Source organism: Ranitomeya imitator, chromosome 6, assembly GCF_032444005.1.
Source record: "Ranitomeya imitator isolate aRanImi1 chromosome 6, aRanImi1.pri, whole genome shotgun sequence".
Lineage (NCBI taxonomy): Eukaryota > Metazoa > Chordata > Amphibia > Anura > Dendrobatidae > Ranitomeya > Ranitomeya imitator.
The window spans coordinates 397855067-397874182 of record NC_091287.1 but is presented as its reverse complement, the minus strand read 5'-3'; the positions used below and the strand labels follow the sequence as shown (position 1 = coordinate 397874182).

Below are 19116 nucleotides of genomic sequence, written 5' to 3'. Positions count from 1 at the left end.
TCAGACAACGTCTGGGTACACACACACACACACACACACACAGACACCCGTAGACAGACCCACACCGACACTCGCAGACAGACCCACACAGATACCAGCAGACAGACCAACACATACAGACACCCACACACAGACACGCACACAGACACAGGCAGACAGACACGCACACAGACACTGGCAGACAGACACAAACAGAGACACCCGCAGACAGACACACACATTCTCCGCCCACGTGTGACACACACACACACATTCTCCACCCACACACTCTTCCACCTTCTGACATCATTTCCCTTTGACAATTCTGCAGCATTTTTGGCAGCAAATCCGCAAACCTTTTTACACCTGCGTTTATGCTGGGAATTTGACTGACTCAATGGAAGTCAATTGGTTCAGAAACGCTGAAGATCCGCATAAAGAATTGACATGCTGCAGAAAATAAAATGCTGCAAATAAAAACTGAAATTTCCGGATCATGTGCACAACACTTCGGGAATGTCATTGATTAACATTGCTTAAGTAATCCATTGTGTTTTTGGAGCATTTCCAAGTGGAAAAAACGCTGCGGAAAGGCAACAAATCCGCATCATGTCCATATAGCCTTATAGTCTTTTATGCTTTGTATTAATACTGTTGATATTTACCTGGTCTTTATTTTTCGCACATAATGTTTGTTTTAATATCTGGTGGTACATGTGACAATACCGTGTAACAATATAATGGCTGTGACCATATCTGGTGGCATGTGTGGTAATACTGCCTAACAATATAATGGCTGTGATAATATCTGGTGGCATATGTGGTAATACTGTGTGCAATAGGCACCTTGTACTTGTAACCAATAACCTGTACAGTTATGATGGAACCAAACTACTGTACAAATAATTTCTACTAGAGTTGTAGGTTTTTGGATTTTTTTTTTTGTTTCTTTGTTTTACCTTGAGTGGAAACCCAATCACTCAACATCAACTAATCCACAAATTGATTAGCTGTCGTTTACTATTTGAATACACAGAATTGTGTAGCGGTAAAAAAGGGATAATCAACAATTCACTGCAGCAGTATCATCTTACCCTGACAATCTGTGTATGCTGACGTTCCACGGCCAGATGCAGCGCTGTCTGCTGGTTTACATTTTGGATGTCCAAATTTGCACTGCCCTGAAAATAAAGAACAATTTCTTGCTAGAGATCAGTAGGATCTCAAAATTCATTTTCATACCACTGCTCGCAATTTTGTTAGACGACTCATTGCAGGATATTTTTTTTTATTTAAACCTCCTAGAATCAGTGGAGCAGCACCAATTGGAGAACAGTTTTTTTTCTGTGCCCCTACATTCCAAAGTAATGCTTCCATATAATAAAGAAGCAAATGTTTCCTTCAATGCTTCTGTGGTGTATACTACAGAACATCTGTCATATAGCAGAAAAAGCAAATACCCCAGTTCTGTGGTATGTAGCCTGTTGGTTGACTGGAAAGTTTGCTACTTCATTACTGTGGGGGGGGAATAGGTTTGTGGGACATTACTAAGGAACAGAGGGGGAACAGGAGAAAATAGAAAAACTGTTCCAGATTCAGTGGAGCAGCAGAAATAGGAGGACAGACTCAGTTTAATTAAACAAAAAAAATCCAGTGGAAGGTTCTCTTTTACCCCTTCACCCCAAAGCCTGTTTTCACCTAAGTGACAGGACCAATTTTTACAATTCTGACCACTGTCACTTTATGAGGTCATAACTCTGAAACGCTTCAACGGATCCTGGTGATTCTGACACTGTTTTCTCGTGACATTGTACTTCATGATAGTGGTAAAACTTCTTCGATATGACTTGCATTTATTTGTGAAAAAAACTAAAATTTGTCGGAAATTATGAAAATTTAGCAATTTTCATAACTCTTAGTTTTTATGCCCTTAAATTAGAGAGTTATATCACATAATATAGTTAATAAACAACATTTCCCACATGTCTGCTTTACATCAGCACAATTTTGGAAACATAATTTTTTTTTGTTAGGACGTTATAAGGGTTAAAAGTTGACCAGCGATTTCTCATTTTTGCAACAAAATTTGCAAAACCATTTTTTTACGGACCACCTCACACTTGAAGTGACTTTGAGGGGTCTATATGACAGAAAATGCCCAAAAGTGACACCATTCTAAAAACTGCACCCCTCAAGGTACTCAAAACCACATTCAAAAAGTTTATTAACCCTTCAGGTGCTTCACAGGAATTTTTTGAATGTTTAAAAAAATTGAACATTTAACTTTTTTTTCACAAAATTTTTACTTCAGGTCCAATTTGTTTCATTTTACCAAGGGTAACAGGAGAAATTGGACCACAAAAGTCGTTGTACAATTTGTCCTGAGTACGCCGATACCCCATATGTGGGGGTAAACCACTGTTTGGGCACATGGCAGAGCTCGGAAGGGAAGGAGCGCCATTTGAAATGCAGACTTAGATGGATTGGTCTGCAGGCGTCATGTTGCATTTGCAGAGCCCCTGATGTACCTAAACAGTAGAAACCCAACACAAGTGACCCCATATTGGAAACTAGACCTCCAAAGGAACTTATCTAGATGTGTTGTGAGAGCTTTGAACCAACAAGTGTTTCACTACAGTTTACAACGCAGAGCCGTGAAAAAAAAAAATATTTTTTTTCCACGAAAATGATATTTTATCCCCTATGTTTTTATTTTCCCAAGGGTAACAGGACAAATTGGACCCCAAAAGTTGTTGTCCAACTTGTCCTGAGAACGCTGATACCCCATATGTTGGGGGGAACCACTGTTTGGGCACACAGGAGAACTCGGAAGGGAAGGAGCCCTGTTTTACTTTTTCAAAGCAGAATTGGCTGGAATTGAGATCGGACGCCATGTCGCGTTTGGAGAGCCCCTGATGTGCCTAAACAGTGGAAACCCCCAATTAAAACTGAAACCCTAACCCCAACCCTAATGGGAAAATGGAAATAAATACATTTTTTTACATTTTATTATTTTTCCCTAACTAAGGGGGTGATGAAGGGGGGTTTGATTTACTTTTATAGCGTTTTTTTGGCGGATTTTTATGATTGGCAGCTGTCACACACTAAAAGACGCTTTTTATTGCAAAAAATAGTTTTTGCATCACCACATTTTGAGAGCTATAATTTATCCATATTTTGGCCCACAGAGTCATATGAGGCCTTGTTTTTTGCGGGACGAGTTGACGTTTTTATTGGTAACATTTTTGGGCAGATGACATTTTTTGATCGCTTTTTATTCTGATTTTTGGGAGGCGGAATGAACAAAAACCAGCAATTCCTGAATTTCTTTTAGGGGGGGCGTTTATACCGTTCCACGTGTGGTAAAATGGATAAAGCAGTTTTATTCTTCGGGTCAGTACGATTACAGCGATACCTCATTTATGTAATTTTTTTTATGTTTTGGCGCTTTTACACAATAAAAACTATTTTATATAAAAAAAATAATTGTTTTTGCATCGCATTATTCTGAGAGCTATAACTTTTTTATTTTTCTGCTGATGATGCTGTATGGCGGCTTTTTTTTTGCGGGACAAGATGACGTTTTCAGCGGTACCATGGTTATTTATATCCGTCGCTTTGATCGCGTGTTATTCCACTTTTTGTTCGCCTGTATGATGATAAAGCGTTGTTTTTTGCCTTTTTTTTCTCTTTTTTTTTTTTTTTTTTTTTTTGCGGTGTTCACTGAAGGGGTTAACTAGTGGGATAGTTTTATAGAGCGGGTCGTTACGGACGCGGCGATACCAAATATGTGTACATTTATTGTTTGTTTGTTTTTTACATAAATAAATGGATTTATTGGGAAATGTTTTTTTTTTTTTTTTATTTGGGGATTTTTTTTTTATTTTTTTTTTACACATTCTATTTTTTTTTTTTTTTACTTTCTAACATTGTCCCAGGGTGGGACATCTCTGTATTAGATCGATCTGACAGGCAGTTTAGCTGGCTTCCAGCGCCTGCTCTCAGCAGGCGCCGGCTAGCCAGGTCACTTCATGACCCGGAAGGAGTCCGGCGGCCATCTTGGATCCGGGGACTCCTTCCGGGTCACCGGAGCAACGCGATCTCATTGCGTTGCTCCAATGGGAGAGCGCAGGGAGCCCCCGTCCCTGCGCGATCCCCCTCTATGCCGCTTGTCACTACTGACAGCGGCATCAGAGGGGTTAAATGCCCACGATCGGCGATAGCGCCGATCGTGGGCATTGCTGCGGGGTGTCAGCTGTCATATACAGCTGACACCCGCACCCGATCACCGCGGCGCTCAGCGCGAGACCGCGGTGATCGGTGCACCGTACTAGTACTGCTGCTGGCACTAATGCAGTGCCGGCAGCGCAGTACTAGTACGGCGCATGTCACGAAGGGGTTAAGTGACACAGAAATAAGAAACATGAGTTCAGATGAAAAGTGGAAGTGACACAGACAAAAGCGCAACTAAAATAGCGGCGCAAAAACACATTCCCTACACAATTTCACTTCCTCAGCTTTTAGCCACTGCTTGATATCCCCCTTAACCAAACAAATAATAAACGGGGTTGTCTAGATGAATACAACTAGTTTGCATGATTTACAAGTAGAAAATTAATTACAACAATTGAATTTATTTTAACTGAATTTACTTTAGATATGTCACCTGCATAGATATTAACATTTTAGTACCGAGTCCTCACACTTATTTTGACACTGGCAAACCGTTTGCTCAGCTCCCTCTTTGTGTAGATAACTTGCTTGAAGGAGGCTAGCTGTCTAGCTTGGTTCATTAGTTAAACCATCCCCCTTCTCCAACATGGCTGATGTAGACATAATGGGAATTGCCACCTAAAGAAGCCCATATATCTTTAGATTAATGTTGACTGAAACCTCCTTCTGACAATAGCCAGCTCTCCCAAATCCATTAAGTATCAAAGCTTGGCGCAGCAAGATCTGGTCGGTACACTGCACCACTTTACAACGCCCAGACCAAGTGGTCTCCCACACCTCATAGTTAATAACATGAGCACCTGTCCAAAAACTGTTCCTCCAAGTAGGGGAATACGTTGACCATCTTCCACAAGGGGCCAGCCTTCTTTTTCCCCACTCTTAGTACAGTCCACATATATGTAACATGTTTAAGTTTACAATCAAAGGGTTGTTGTTGTTTTTTATACATTAGAAACATCCAAAAGTGGCTTGGGGCAATTTCATATCAGCTGTCTTGGTTTTATAAACATTGCCTTCAATAAAGATTCTTGTTGCCCAGGTTACCAGACAAATGTTTACACTGAAGGGGATTGCGCAGCCTGCAATGCATGAGAATACCTGCAGACTACAGGAAACAGTTAAAAAATAATTAATAAAAATCAATTAAAAACACTATAATGCAATTCAGTTATGTTAAAAAAAAAAAAAAAGGTGTTTCCAAACTAAAGCTAATCCTAGGCGAGAACCTCTCTTGCAGGATGTCATCTTCTGAAAGCCCCTATGAAGCCTCACTGGGAGAACTGATGGATCAGACATGAAGAGTTAAAACCTTTTGATTATCATCTCCCATGTCATCATCTATCAGGATATTTAGATTGTCGGCAGGCTTGCCATCTTTCATCTTATGCGTATTGGCGCACTTATGAACTGAGCCAGACACCTAGTCCCCTTCAAGAAAATCACCGACATAGAGGCAGGAGGATAACCCTCCATGTATCGTGTTGTAAGGGAAAATGGAGTTTCCTGGACCAAGGGACTGAGGCTGAAATCAGGACAACAGTGGAGATTTGATATTTAGCCACTTGAATCACCATCTATCTGCATTGTATTAGCTATTATTTTTTTCACTGATGAGGCTGTATAAGGCCGGATGCCCACAATCCGGGAGTAGCAGAGCTTTGGACACAGCATATGTTCGTGCTGCCTTCTATTGATCGCAGGTAATTCCACATGTGTTCACTGAACCGTGCGGATTTACCACATTCAATACATTGATGTTAATGAAAGTTCCGTTGCAGAGACTAGCGTCTACGCAAAAGAAATTGATATGCTGCGGTCTTTAAAGAAGCGCCACAAGTCAGTCTCAGCGGGTGATCCACAGGTGACTATGTACACATAGTGGACGTGGGTTTTCTAGAAAGAGATTAAGCATCCACCCCTGAGAGATCCTAGACCTCCTTAGATCTACTTGTAGCTGAACCAATAGGGGAGAGTGATCTGATAAAGACCTAAGAGAATATGCAATACTAACAAGCCCCAGGATCATAAAAGGATTGCATAGTACCAAATCAATTCTTGAGAAGGATTAATATGTTGATGAGGCACATAAGTAGAGCTAGGAAACCTCTCTCCCCAGATATCAGCCCGGCCCACCTCCTTAATTTGGTGGCCAAACAGACTGAGAATTTTATCCTGCATGAAATTTGTCTCTAAAAGGATTACATACATTGTTAAAGTCTCCCATAATTATTAAAGGGATATCAGGCCAATCTGCCAGATTCAACAGAGTGTTTTTAGATGAATAAGAGTAAGGAGGGGGAACATGCACTACAACAATGGCACATTCAAAATGAAAAATCAAGCTGCGGATGCCTACAAACTTCCCTTCATAATCTTGGAAGGTGCTTATGCATTTATGGGAATACTTTTATGCACTGTAAGCCTGTCTCCCCTAGAGTAGTTGGAATAGAAAGAGTGCAGGCCAGACCCCACCCAGGACCTGTGCATTAAATTAATAAGATATTTTGTCATGCGAGTCTCCTATAGCCTTATTTTTGCCAGATTGATCTTTTTTACATATTTAAATATTGCGTTTCATTTGGATTCAAACTCGGCCTCAGGAAAATGGCCGCCGCGATGTCCATCTGCGCACGCGCGGCATCCCGCGGCCATTTTCCTGAAGCCCCGGGAAGCAGGAGACTCCATCTGCGCACGCGCGGCCTCAGGAAGATGGCCGCGCCCACCGAGAATCCGCTGAATAGCGGCAAGCGCGCTCTTTTTCTACAGCTGCGCAGTGCATTCGGCACTTGCGCATGCGAGAAGCACTACGCCACCAACGGAAACATAAGCAAGATCTGGGGGAAGAAACAGCGCTGTGACCACGCCCATCCGACCTGACCAGCCTGATTGACAGGCGAAAAAGGACACTTTTGTAAGGTATTTCGGCAGCATAGGTAGGGAATCGGGGGACAAAAAATACCCTATTGTAATGCACAGCTCAGGCCCTATTTAACGGTATTTTTATCTCCTACTGAAAAAACGGGGTGACCGGTTCCCTTTAATTTCCCAGTGGAGCATTGCATACCCACTGTCCGGATTGACGGCACTTTGGACGTAGCGAAAAACCAGCTCCGCCCAAAGCGCCGCCCCCTTCTGTACGCGCGGTGAATCCGGATGTGTTCATTGCACACATCCGGAATCTCCGCACCCCAAACATAGGACCCTGTTATTTACCTTGCAGCGACGGAGCGTCGTCGCAAGGTAAATAGATATGCGGTGTTCTAAAAAGATGCGCCGCATGTCCGAAAACACAGGCCGGACGCGTGTTTGCACGCATAGTGGAGACGGGATTTCATAAAATCCCCTCCACTATGCTGTAACATCTGGACGCTGTGGGTTGAACGCTGCGGTTGTACGCATTGTTCAATCCGCAGCTAATCCGGATGTAATCCGACCTATGGACACCTACCCTAAGTCTTCTTACATTGACATATCTGGCATGTCACTCTGCACTAAATACTGAAAAAGAACTTAAGCAAAATATATCCTACCCGAAAAAAACAAGAGAGAGGTTAACAATAGAACTGATGCAATCATTTTGCGGCCATACCTGATGAACCAGAAGTTCGGCCACTTCGACGTGATTATTGAGTGCTGCCAGGTGCAATGCAGTGTAGCCATCATCCTTCTTCTCATCAACTATCCACGGCCGAGGTAATTTTGAAAGCAAAACACGCATAGCACTAGAAAGAAAACATACGTGTAAGCCTAAAATACACAACAATACTGACATCTCCTACTTCCAAAAAATATTTTATAATACAAGGCTTCTAGAGCCAGGTTACGGCTATAACACAGAGTGCTGCGGCACAAAGGCCAGTACTATCCACAATCCCAATCTACGTGTGAAATTTGGATTTTAAAATCGCTGTCGGATCATGAGAAGCTGTTCACCTGGAGGGGCACAGGACCCTTTAACTCACTGGCCTGAAATTCAGCTTACTTGGCACAGCACGATTTTAAAGTCTGCTATAGGGACCACTATTTTGGAGGTATACCCACAGCCGTCCCGATTTGTACGGTAGTGTGTACTCTGCTCAGTTCTAGAATTATAACCGTTCATGAAAACAGGAGGCGCCTAATGGTCATTCAGAGCTCTGTGGTCACCACCAACCGCAGTCCAGCCCTGATCATACATGTTTTATTATGTACAGCGATTTCCCATTAGATACTCCTGAGCAACAAACGGTAACTACAAAGACAACCATTTCCTTAGTGCCTGACCTGCTGCCCATTTCCTACAGTAATCGATCCTTCTGGGGAGTGAATGTTTCAAAACTATGCTATTTTTCATACACTTTTATAGAAAAAGATGACACAGCATGTGTTTTGCCCATCTTGTGTGGGTGACCTTTATTTTGCATTCATTATTTAATGGACATTAATCCACAAATACAAGATATTCACGTGCAGTTTGCAGCTATATACACACACATCTCTGTATGTAGACAGAAACTAAACGTACATTATAGAATATGACAGATGTTCGGAGTGACACAGGGACCTTGCTAACTAAAGCGCTCACATTACGGCTAGTGAAAAGAGGTGTTCCCTGAAACTTCTATTTATATCCCCCGGTCAGCTCCACCATGGGGGACACTAATGAGCCAGGGACAAATATACAAGTTATCTCACCCGTGTGCACATTAACTCCCTACTTACCAGGGTGCAGGACAGCCTGTTCAGGCAACGTTTGTAGCAAAGCATTATATAGTGAGAGGTTGTGAAGACAGAAAATAAGCCAGAATGTTTGGAAATGCAGCGTGTCAGACTTCATTCACAATATACCAGCCAAACCACAACACTGAACAGAAAGCCACAAAATCTTTATAAACAGATCCCAAACAATCCTGGGAGTTTTTTATGACAAGAAAAGTGGCACAGGCTGCACTATTCTTACTGTCAAAAACAGCAGAAGCCCAAGTAGACCAGCAAAAGAAATGCTGGAATGAAAATAACGGGAGGTTTTAAGCAGAGGCCTCTGACATTTCCTTTTATTTAAGGTTTACAAGAATGATACATTTGTTACATTTTCCTTACTTATGTAGCGCCATTAATTCCACTGCACTTTACATACATATTATCCCTGTCCCCATTGGGGCTCACAATCCAATTCTCAATCAGGATTTGTTTTGGAGTGTGGGAGGAAACTTGAGACCCGGAAGGAAACCCGTACAAACTCGTCGCAAATGTTGTCCTTGGTGGGATCTGAACGCAGGAGCCTAGCGCTGGAGGGCTGCAGAGATGCTTATATCAGTTTTGGTTATCCCGTGTACATTTCTTCCACCCGATACAGGCAGCGATAACATGTTTGTCATTTGAGAAATAAGAAAAGCTTTAGTCCATAAAATTAATTAAAACCCTCCACACTGTAAATGCACAATGGTCATTTGTGAATCATTCATCAAGATGATTAATTCATCTAATATAACGGACCTCACATTTTCATTGTCAGATTTGGTTATTTTCAGTCCTGTTACACAGCTGAAACCAGAAGTTTACATACACTATATAAAAAGACACATATGCATGTTTTTCTCATTATCTGACTGAAATCAGAATAAACCTTTCCCGTTTTAGGCCAATTAGGATTACCATAATTATTAATATTTGCCAAATGCCGGAATAATGAGAGACAGAGAATGTTTTAAGGCATTTTTATTACTTACTGCAAAGTCAAACGTTTCCATACATTTCATTAGTATTTGGTGATATTGCCTTTAACCTGAATGACTTGGGTCAAACGTTAGGGCTATCCTTCTACAAGCTTCTCACAATAGTTGGTCGGAATTTGGGCCCATTCCTCATGACAAAACTGGTGTAACTGATCCAGGTTTGTAGGCTGCCTTGCTCGCACCTGACTTTTCAGCTTTGCCCATAGATTTTCAATAGGATTGAGATCAGGGCTTTGTGATAGCCACTCCAAAACATTGAATTTGTTATCCTTAAGCCACTATGTAACCATTTTGGCAGTATGCTTCGGGTCATTGTCCATTTGGAAGACCAATTTCAGCCCAAGCTTTAACTTCCTGGCTGATGTCTTGAGATGTTGTTTCAGTATTGCCACATAATAATCTTTTCTCAGGATGTAATCTATTTTTTGAAGTGCACCAGTCCCTACTGCAGCAAAACAACCCCACAACATGATGCTGTCTCCCCCATGTTTCTCAGTTGGGATGGTGTTCTTAGGCTTCCAAGCGTCTCCCTTTTTCCTCCAAATGCAACGATGGTCATACCCAAAAAGTTCAATTTTACTTTCATCGGACCATAGGACATGTCTCCGAAAATTAAGGTCTTTGTTCCTATGTGCATTTGCACACATTAATCTGTCTTTTTTATGTTTCTTTTGGAGTAATGGCTTCTTCCTGGCAGAGTGGCCTTTCAGCCCATGTTGATACAGTACTCGTTTCACTGTAGATATGGACACAATCTTACCAGCTTCCACCATCATCTTCAAAAGGTATTTTTCTTTTGTCCTTGGGTTGTTATGCACAGGAACCAAAGCATGTTCATCTCTGGGACACAGAACTTATCTCCTTCCTGAGCGGTATCATGGCTGGACATTCCAATCTTGTTTGTACTCGTGTATAATGGTATGTACAGATGATAAAACGCCTGACTTTGCAGTAAGTAATACAAATACCTTATAACATTCTCTCTCTCCCATTATTCTGGCATGTGGCAAACATTAATATTTATGATAATCCTAATTGGCCTAAAATGGGAAAGGTTTATTCTGATTTCATGTCAGATATTGAGACAATCATGCAGTGTATGTAAACTTCTGATTTCAACTATATATAGTAATTAGCCATCAATGTCCATTAATAGTTATTCTGTCCACAATAAGATGATATATTTTCTTACACATAGAATTAAAGGGAACCTGTCACCCCCAAAATGGAAGTTGAGCTAAGCCCACAGCCATCAGGGGCTTACCTGCAGCATTCTGGAATGCTGTAGATAAGCCCCCGATGTATCCTGAAAGATGAGAAAACGAGGTTAGATTATACTCACCTGGGTGGGCGGTCCGATCCGATGGGCGTTGCGGTCCGGTCTGGGGCCTCCCATCTTCTTACGATGACGTCCAATTCTTGTATTCACGCTGCGGCTCCGGTGCAGGTGTACTTTGTCTGCCCTGTTGAGGGCAGAGCAAAGTACTGCAGTGCGCAGGTGCCGGGAAAGGTGAGAGAGGCCCCGGACAGGACCGCAGCGAGACCGCCCCTGGGTGAGTATAATATAACCTTTTTTTCTCATTTTTCAGGATACATCGGGGGCTTATCTACAGCATTCCAGAATGCTGTAGATAAGCCCCTGATGCCGGTGGCCTTAGCTCACCTTCGATTTTGGGGGTGACGGGTTCCTTTTAAAACTGTCCCAATACTAGAGTAGATAAATCGGAGTAACAATATTACTGTGTCTAAGTTCTTTGATGGACAGGTTCAGGCAATGGTAGTTAACTTGCCACTAAAACTGATAAACATTGTACATGAAGCCATATACAGCAGAGATTTTGAGAAATATGCCTGCACCATCCTCATAGGAACAAGGTTCATAGCAGAATTAGCTATGGGATATGGCGGCTTACCAAAATGGTCTGTTCTGCAGCATGGTGCTCAGTGGTTAGCACTTTAGCCTTGCAGTACTGGGGTCCTGGGTTCACATCCCAGAACCCCAGTACAACCCAGAACAACATCCCAGAACAACATCTGCAAGGAGCATGTATGTTCTCCCCGTATCTGCGTGGGTTTCCTCTGGGTTCTCCAGTTTCCTCCCACATTCCACAGACTGATAGGGAATCTAGATTGTGAGCTCCAAAGGAAACAATGTCGATAATGTCTGTAAAGCGCTATGGAACTAATGGCGCTATATAAGTGAGGAAAATAAATAAAATCTTTGATTCTTCGACCATAAAGAAAAAAAATCTTAATCCTAAGGAGGGGTCTTTTAAAGTGATGATGTGCATCCTGTGCCCCTGCTTAGTGCCAGCTTCCCTCACTTTCCTGCAGGCCTATGTCGCACTCAGAGATGCCAAGGCTGAGGGACACATCTACCCTTTTAGTGCTGTCTGTGCACCAAAAATAACTGAACCCCGGACAGCAGATTCGGAAGTCTGGATCTGTTCTCGGCAGTACATACTAGGGCTTCCTTTTTATCGCAGGCTAATTACATAACACATTCGGCATACATCCAGGCAGGATACAAATATAGTAAGGTTTTCGTTACGTCGGAGGATGCAGAATCAGATACTGAAATATGTTCAAACATTTTCTGATTTTTCACTAATGGGAATAATTACAATAGAAAAATAAATAATAATCACAATAAGTGAAATACTGTGCTGAATATGCTGGTAAACACATTCCATTTTGTGCTCAACTCTGGAAACATGACGGACGCTGAACTACTTTGGAGCCAAGGTAACAAAAAAAAGTGATTAAAGTCACTGTAAGCAGAAACGCATTTTCTTTGCTGCCGCTGACCCTTTAAGTGGTCTCTCCTCTGAAGTATGTAAGGGGACAGAGGAAAACTACCATAGGATTACAAGTTTGCCATCGGCCCTAGGCAGCAGCAAAGTATCAGTCAATGATTAACTAGAAGTTGTAGCGTGGGGGTGTACAGACCGAGCAAGAAAGGGGTTTTTAATACAAGAAATAAAAAAAGGCTCAGTAATATAGGAAAAAAATACAAGTGGTAACGAATCTTCATGTGGCCTAATATTACTGTAATAATAAAGTAATGGATGGATCGGACACGTGTCCCCGGAGGAGAGAAATACACCTGGCTACACAGTGCTATCGGTGACACAGCAGAGCAGACCTGGACTTTTCCCTACAGCACAGCCACAGAGGGTCCAGGAGCAGGAGCGCTCCTTCTGTGAAAATCCGGGTAATATAAGTGGAACATGAGAGACCGCTTTATTAGGCATTGCTATAAATAGCTGAACAAATGGCAGCGCAGTGTTGGGGCCCGCAGGATGAACAATCAATGAGCAGAAAGCATGATAGCAGCTCCCAGGGCTCTTGGATCGACAATCGACAGCTGAGAGACTATTTTTTGCTATGGTTGACTAAATATGGTCAGGGAAGAGAGAGGCACTAGAGGGACCGTTTGCCTGGGACTGCATGTTTCACATGCTTAGCTGCCTATAAAGCTCTTACACTGTAGCGTGTGCCCTTTGAGTGGGGAATATGGCTCGTCTCTCCATTTGCCAGGGGGAGTCCTGACCTGGGATGGGGCTTTATTGACCCTATGGAAGGAGCAGTAGCTTGCCACAGAAGTGTCTGCGGTCCAATCTGGGAACTTCACAAAGGAAAATCCTCAAGGACAGACAGACACATTGTTGCACAAGGAAAGATAGAACTCTTTTTTTTTTCTTTAATATTTCTACCTCCCAGGTATTTTATACATTTTTTTTTCCACGTGGGAAAAGTTGATTTTAAAAGCACACGCAGCTTACACCTGCTCTCATGTCTAATCTATATGTGGCACAGGTGAGTTATTGTGTGATCTGCCATTAACATGCTACTAAACAAGTGACTAATAGGAAGCTCCTGCTCACCGTGGTATAATATACACAATCCTATGGATAAAAACAGGCAAACGCATATATATATATATATAATGCAATAATAACCATACTAACACCATAACGCATGCTTGAATATTAACATTTAGACACTTGTCTATTCTGCTGCAGGTTTTACATGTAATTTGCAAGCCTTGCCATCTATCGCAGGGTTCTGTAGAAAGCTTTTCCACCGTTATGGGCAATTATCTTTTACAAAAAAAAAAATTCCCTTTTACACAATGTAAAGGCATGAGCTAAGTTATGGCAGGAAACGTGAGCGGTGCGGTGTCCGCAGAGCGTGCAGCCCGTGTACTTTGCTAACTATTTAAATCCTGACAGTGCCTGCTGTAATAGTAATGCTGCAATGCTGTTTTTCCTTGTATTACTGTGCTATATCACCAGCTACTCTCTGATTTGCTCTCTATCAGCTGCATGCACTAGCTTTGTCAGGCTCTGCAGGAATTTTACTTTGGCTCATCTTTCCTTTTCTCGGGACACCTAACCAATAGTGCTGCTAATTGCAAGAGTCTTCTGGAAATAGGAGCCAGTTCTCTGCATTGCAAATACACTAATTCTACCCAAGCCAGATGAAAGGAGAGCTCACCAGCAGTGTGACATCATTCCGGTCATTTCATTGCCTCGGAGACTACTGGATGCAAGTCGGGGTCTAGGTGAACCAACGGCAATTGCAGTCATCAATAAAGATGGCAAGGACTGCTGCCTGCTAGGAGGAGGCAGGTAAGTCACAAGGCTAATGAATAATCTAGGCTGGCATCAGCATGTGTGGACCTGACCCGAGCTGACAGTGTGCGGTGTGCTGGCACTAATACATACAAGTGTCCTTGTGGTGTAACACACTAGAGCTTCGAACAATTTTACTTCAATGCTTACTTATTTCAAGTTTTTATAGAATAGATTTTATATTCTTTATTATTTTAAAAGACTGTTTCAACCATTTAATACTTGTACTTGTGTGTAGGCCTTTTTTTTTTTCTTACACCTGATATTAAACAGTAATTAGGCCACATTTAACAGTATTTGCTCTGAATTTAAAGTTGTGCAAAGTTCTTTTTTCCTTTCAGCTTCTCCAGGTGACAGGCCTGTGTAGAGTACATACTTCTTTATGTACCCATATGGACATACAATGCTATGGAATGTAAAGAAGTATGTATTTTCACCAGGTGCAAACGCCTCCTGCAAGAAAGTGACCTCCGTACGCTGCAATATTTACTGCAATTACACCATGGCAGCCAGGTAAACCAGGGGAAGGGGGCTGGCAATGGCCCCTCAGCTGAGCCCCTAGCTGGATTTCCAGGATGGATTATTAATTAAGAAAAAAGTTTGTTATATCTGCAACAGTCTCTCTTACTAATCTGCTATGCATCCTATTGTTCTGTGTTATAATTACCAACTATATAATAATGCTAAATAATCGTATTGTGAGTGAGTAAAATATATATGTTGTTACCGACACAAAATGACACCCATCAGCTACTTCTACTACACAGACATATACACATATCTATCTATATACACACACACTATATACGCTGCATTGTATACACATACACAGATTACACAAGCATCCATATAAATATACTGTATATAGTGATATTATATGCACACAATATATATGTGTGTATATATATATATATATATATATATATATATATATATATATATATATATATATATATATATATACACACACATCTATCCATCTATATCTATCTATCTATCCATCCATCCATCTATATATAGTATACACATACATACATACATACATACACACACGCAGACACTAATCTATATATGAGTAGGCCTGCATGACACAATGTAGCAATCTGAGCTTTCTGCTCCGGAGTACAGAATGAAGCTCCACATTACAGTCCTTGTGCAGACACCAAGACACTGCTGCAGGCCTACACCAGCAGCCACAGAGTTAAACAGACCAAAACAATAGCATTCAGACAAGCAAAACTATAAATGGACATTATGTACCTTTGATGAGACGCAGATGGGCACATCTGACAAAGAATTATTTTGTTAAGCTTAGCGTAAAACAAATTAAACTCAAGTTTCCCTTAAAAGGGGCATAAAGCGTCTCAAAATTCCTTGTCGAGGTTTTTAAAGGAACATGCCCTAAAGTGTAGAGAATAGTGTTTCACCGATGCCTGCGCTTCCTGGAAGCTGGTCTTTACATACACTAGTGCAGCAGACATTTGCCCCAGCGGAGGCAATCCGCTAACACAGGCGGATGTACTGGGCAGTGAGGGGATGAACCAGAATGTCAGATCCATCCCTTAGATCAGCTGTTCCCCTACCCGGCACAGTCTGCACTGGGAGCATGTGCTGACATGGTCGTAACTCAAACATTTCCAACGCCTGACTGACACGGGGAACAGATGCTGACATTATCAAATGCTGCAGTGCTTTTTTTTTTCCATGGCCTTTTCTTGCCCTGATATGGCAAATGGATGAACGTGAATTGCCATCCAAGAGCGCACTGAGCAGCCGGATCTGCGGAAGAGTTCACATAGACCTGGTATAAATAGCCACCAGTTTTAGTGGTGACTTTACTGCTCCGTTCAGGGAGAGGCAGCACCTGCTACCTTCCTATTAGGACGGTGTAAGGAATAGATTTACATTATCATCACCATATGCTGCAGTGTGCAAGTATATTTAGCCCCAGCAGTCAGGACAGGACGGTTCCCTTCAATGTAATGGGCTGCATGAGGATTAAAGTGAGAGGCTGCTGCAAGGGCCACGCCATGTGCTGCAGTCTGCTAAAGTTACTAGTCACCATCTACTGCACTTACATACACTATACCGTATAATCACTACGCTGCGCTGCTAGAGAGGGAGGGGGCTGCTGGCAGCACATACATGTCATGTCTGCATATATACAAGCTGCTGCGACCATCACAGACTCGATGTGGCTGCACGTACCTTCCTGCGGGGGGCGCCCGCACTGCAATGCTTTGCTAAAGCTGGTAAAATGGAACCAAATCACCTCTTCAATGGATTTGGTCCCCTTCAACCAGCTGTAGGATTGCATTGAGGACTACAACTACCAACATTCGCTGGCAGCCAGGAAAATATTGCAGTTCAACGATTACTCATTTTTTTTCTTTTGTTACGAGCTAAAATATAATGTGTGAATTATAAATTGTCTGTGTGAATTATGCAATAAATCAATGTTATGCAGAAGCCACATTTCCAATTATTTATTAATAAATGCATGCTGCACACATGTGATATGTTCTACTCAGGCTCTGAATAAAACAAATAACAAAAAAATATATAAAATATCACATCAGTGTGAAATAGGTCAGAATCCAATGTACAGTGGACTCGTTTGGGGATATTTGACAATAACATTGGGCTATTTTATCTATTCCTACAGACATTACACAACATTTGCATTAACCCTTGATGATGTATATTCCTTTAAGGCTGGGTTGACACATTGCATTTTTTTTTTTTTGTGTTATGGCAAAAATGCACTATTTTGCTGCGATCTTCAAAAAAAAAAAAAAAATGTTGCAAAAAAACGCTGCAGTTTCACCATGATGTGACCGCAACATGTGACCACAGCCTCAAACTGATCACATATATAATGGTCATCATCAATCATATAGCTGTTCATGATCGCGGGGGATCTGGACACTAGTGACAATGGACCTTTTCTAGCTATAAAACGATTCTGGACATTCTCTCTGAACAGCACAGTACGGCGGCATCTATAAAGTGGTCACCGGAGAGATTACCCAAGAACCTGTACAAATGAATATTGCAGGTTAAATCAGTGTACAAAAAGACAAGGTCACTCAAAGACACCAGACATGGGGCTGTAATCCAATATTACTACACATTCTCTGCTCCAATCACAACACAAAATTGTGAAAAAATCCAGACAACAAACACACGGTTCAAGAAAATATAACGTATAATGTAAAAAAAAAAAAAAAACAACAACAACAACTGCAAACAGTACAAGAGCAATGAGTCAGTGATAAATGAGGATGAAAGAACTTCACAAGCACCTCAGTTTACCTCCCCAATTACTGGTGTATGGGCCTAAATCCTCAAAATGAAAGCTGGCAAATAAACACACATCCATGAAGCAGTAACCAAACTAATTACTGGCATAAGTTATTAGACGCTTACTTACAGACAGCAAGAAGGGAAAGTGGCTCCTGTAAGGCTGCCGTCACACTAGCAGTATTTGGTCAGTATTTTACATCAGTATTTGTAGCCAAAACCAGGAGTGGAACAATTAGAGGAAAGTATAATAGAAATATATGCACCACTTCTGTATTTATCACCCACTCCTGGTTTTGGCTGAGAAATACTGATGTAAAATACTGACCAAACACTGATAGTGTGACGGCAGCCTAAGAGCAGGAGACGGATGTGCTGAGAGTAGCACTATATAAATCATTACGAACATTACAGCCATTTCATTAAAAAATTCACATAAAATTTGCACACAAAAAAAGGTACATTGTTCGGGCTTTCCATATCTTTCATACTCAACAGAGGGCTTTCCTCAAAAATAGGGTTTTTCACTGAAATCAAGACAAGACCTACGTCCTGCACAGTGCTCGGCTCAGGAAGACCCCAAGGCTCCACTGGCACGTATGTAGGCCATGTTCACACACAGCTTAAAATACGGCGTTTTTTTCTGCAGATTTTTTATTCTACAGCATGAAACAGTTCAAAGAAGGTTGATCTGATTTTATGGAAACGCCTGCCAACTATGTGTTTAAAGACTAAGGCTTGATGTAAAAAAAACAGCTGTGTTTTTAAGTGCAGAATCACAATTTTTATACAATAAAAAAACAGATTTGTTTGAAATCTGCATAAAAATGCATCAAATAGAAAGAAACCTGCAGCAAAAAATACACACCCAGAAAACATTGTCACTTGCAGAATACATGACTAGTGTTGAGCATTCCGATACCGCAAGTATCGGGTATCGGCCGATATTTGCGGTATCGGAATTCCGATACCGAATTCCGATACTTCCCGCGTATCGGATACCGGAATCGGAAGTTCCCAGAATTCAAACTGAACGCAGCAGCCAATGAGGAATGATTGGAAGTGTGGGCACATCCTGTTTAGCATGGTGGGCATGTAAGTACTGGCAAGGCTTGGATTGGCTGCTGAAATGATGTCACTCTGCACTATAAAAAACGCTGCCGCCATTTTGCGCTCACTCTGCTGTGATTTCAGTTAGGGACAGGACGCTGTGTTCTAACTGAGGGCCAGTCGAGCTAGCTAATTGCTTT

At 41.7% G+C, this 19116-nt stretch overlaps 1 protein-coding gene across 2 annotated transcripts in view; it reads right to left on the bottom strand.

Moving 5' to 3' along the window:
• MIB1 (MIB E3 ubiquitin protein ligase 1) overlaps positions 1 to 19116 on the bottom strand; it is a 183087-nt gene that overhangs the window by 47044 nt on the left and 116927 nt on the right. For both annotated transcript variants that reach the window (XM_069731178.1, XM_069731179.1), the window contains exons 13-14: positions 7802 to 7934; positions 1074 to 1160 (exon numbers count right to left, since the gene is read on the bottom strand). In XM_069731178.1, the coding sequence (XP_069587279.1) occupies positions 1074 to 1160; positions 7802 to 7934 (220 nt within the window). The remainder of the gene's footprint in view (positions 1 to 1073; positions 1161 to 7801; positions 7935 to 19116) is intronic.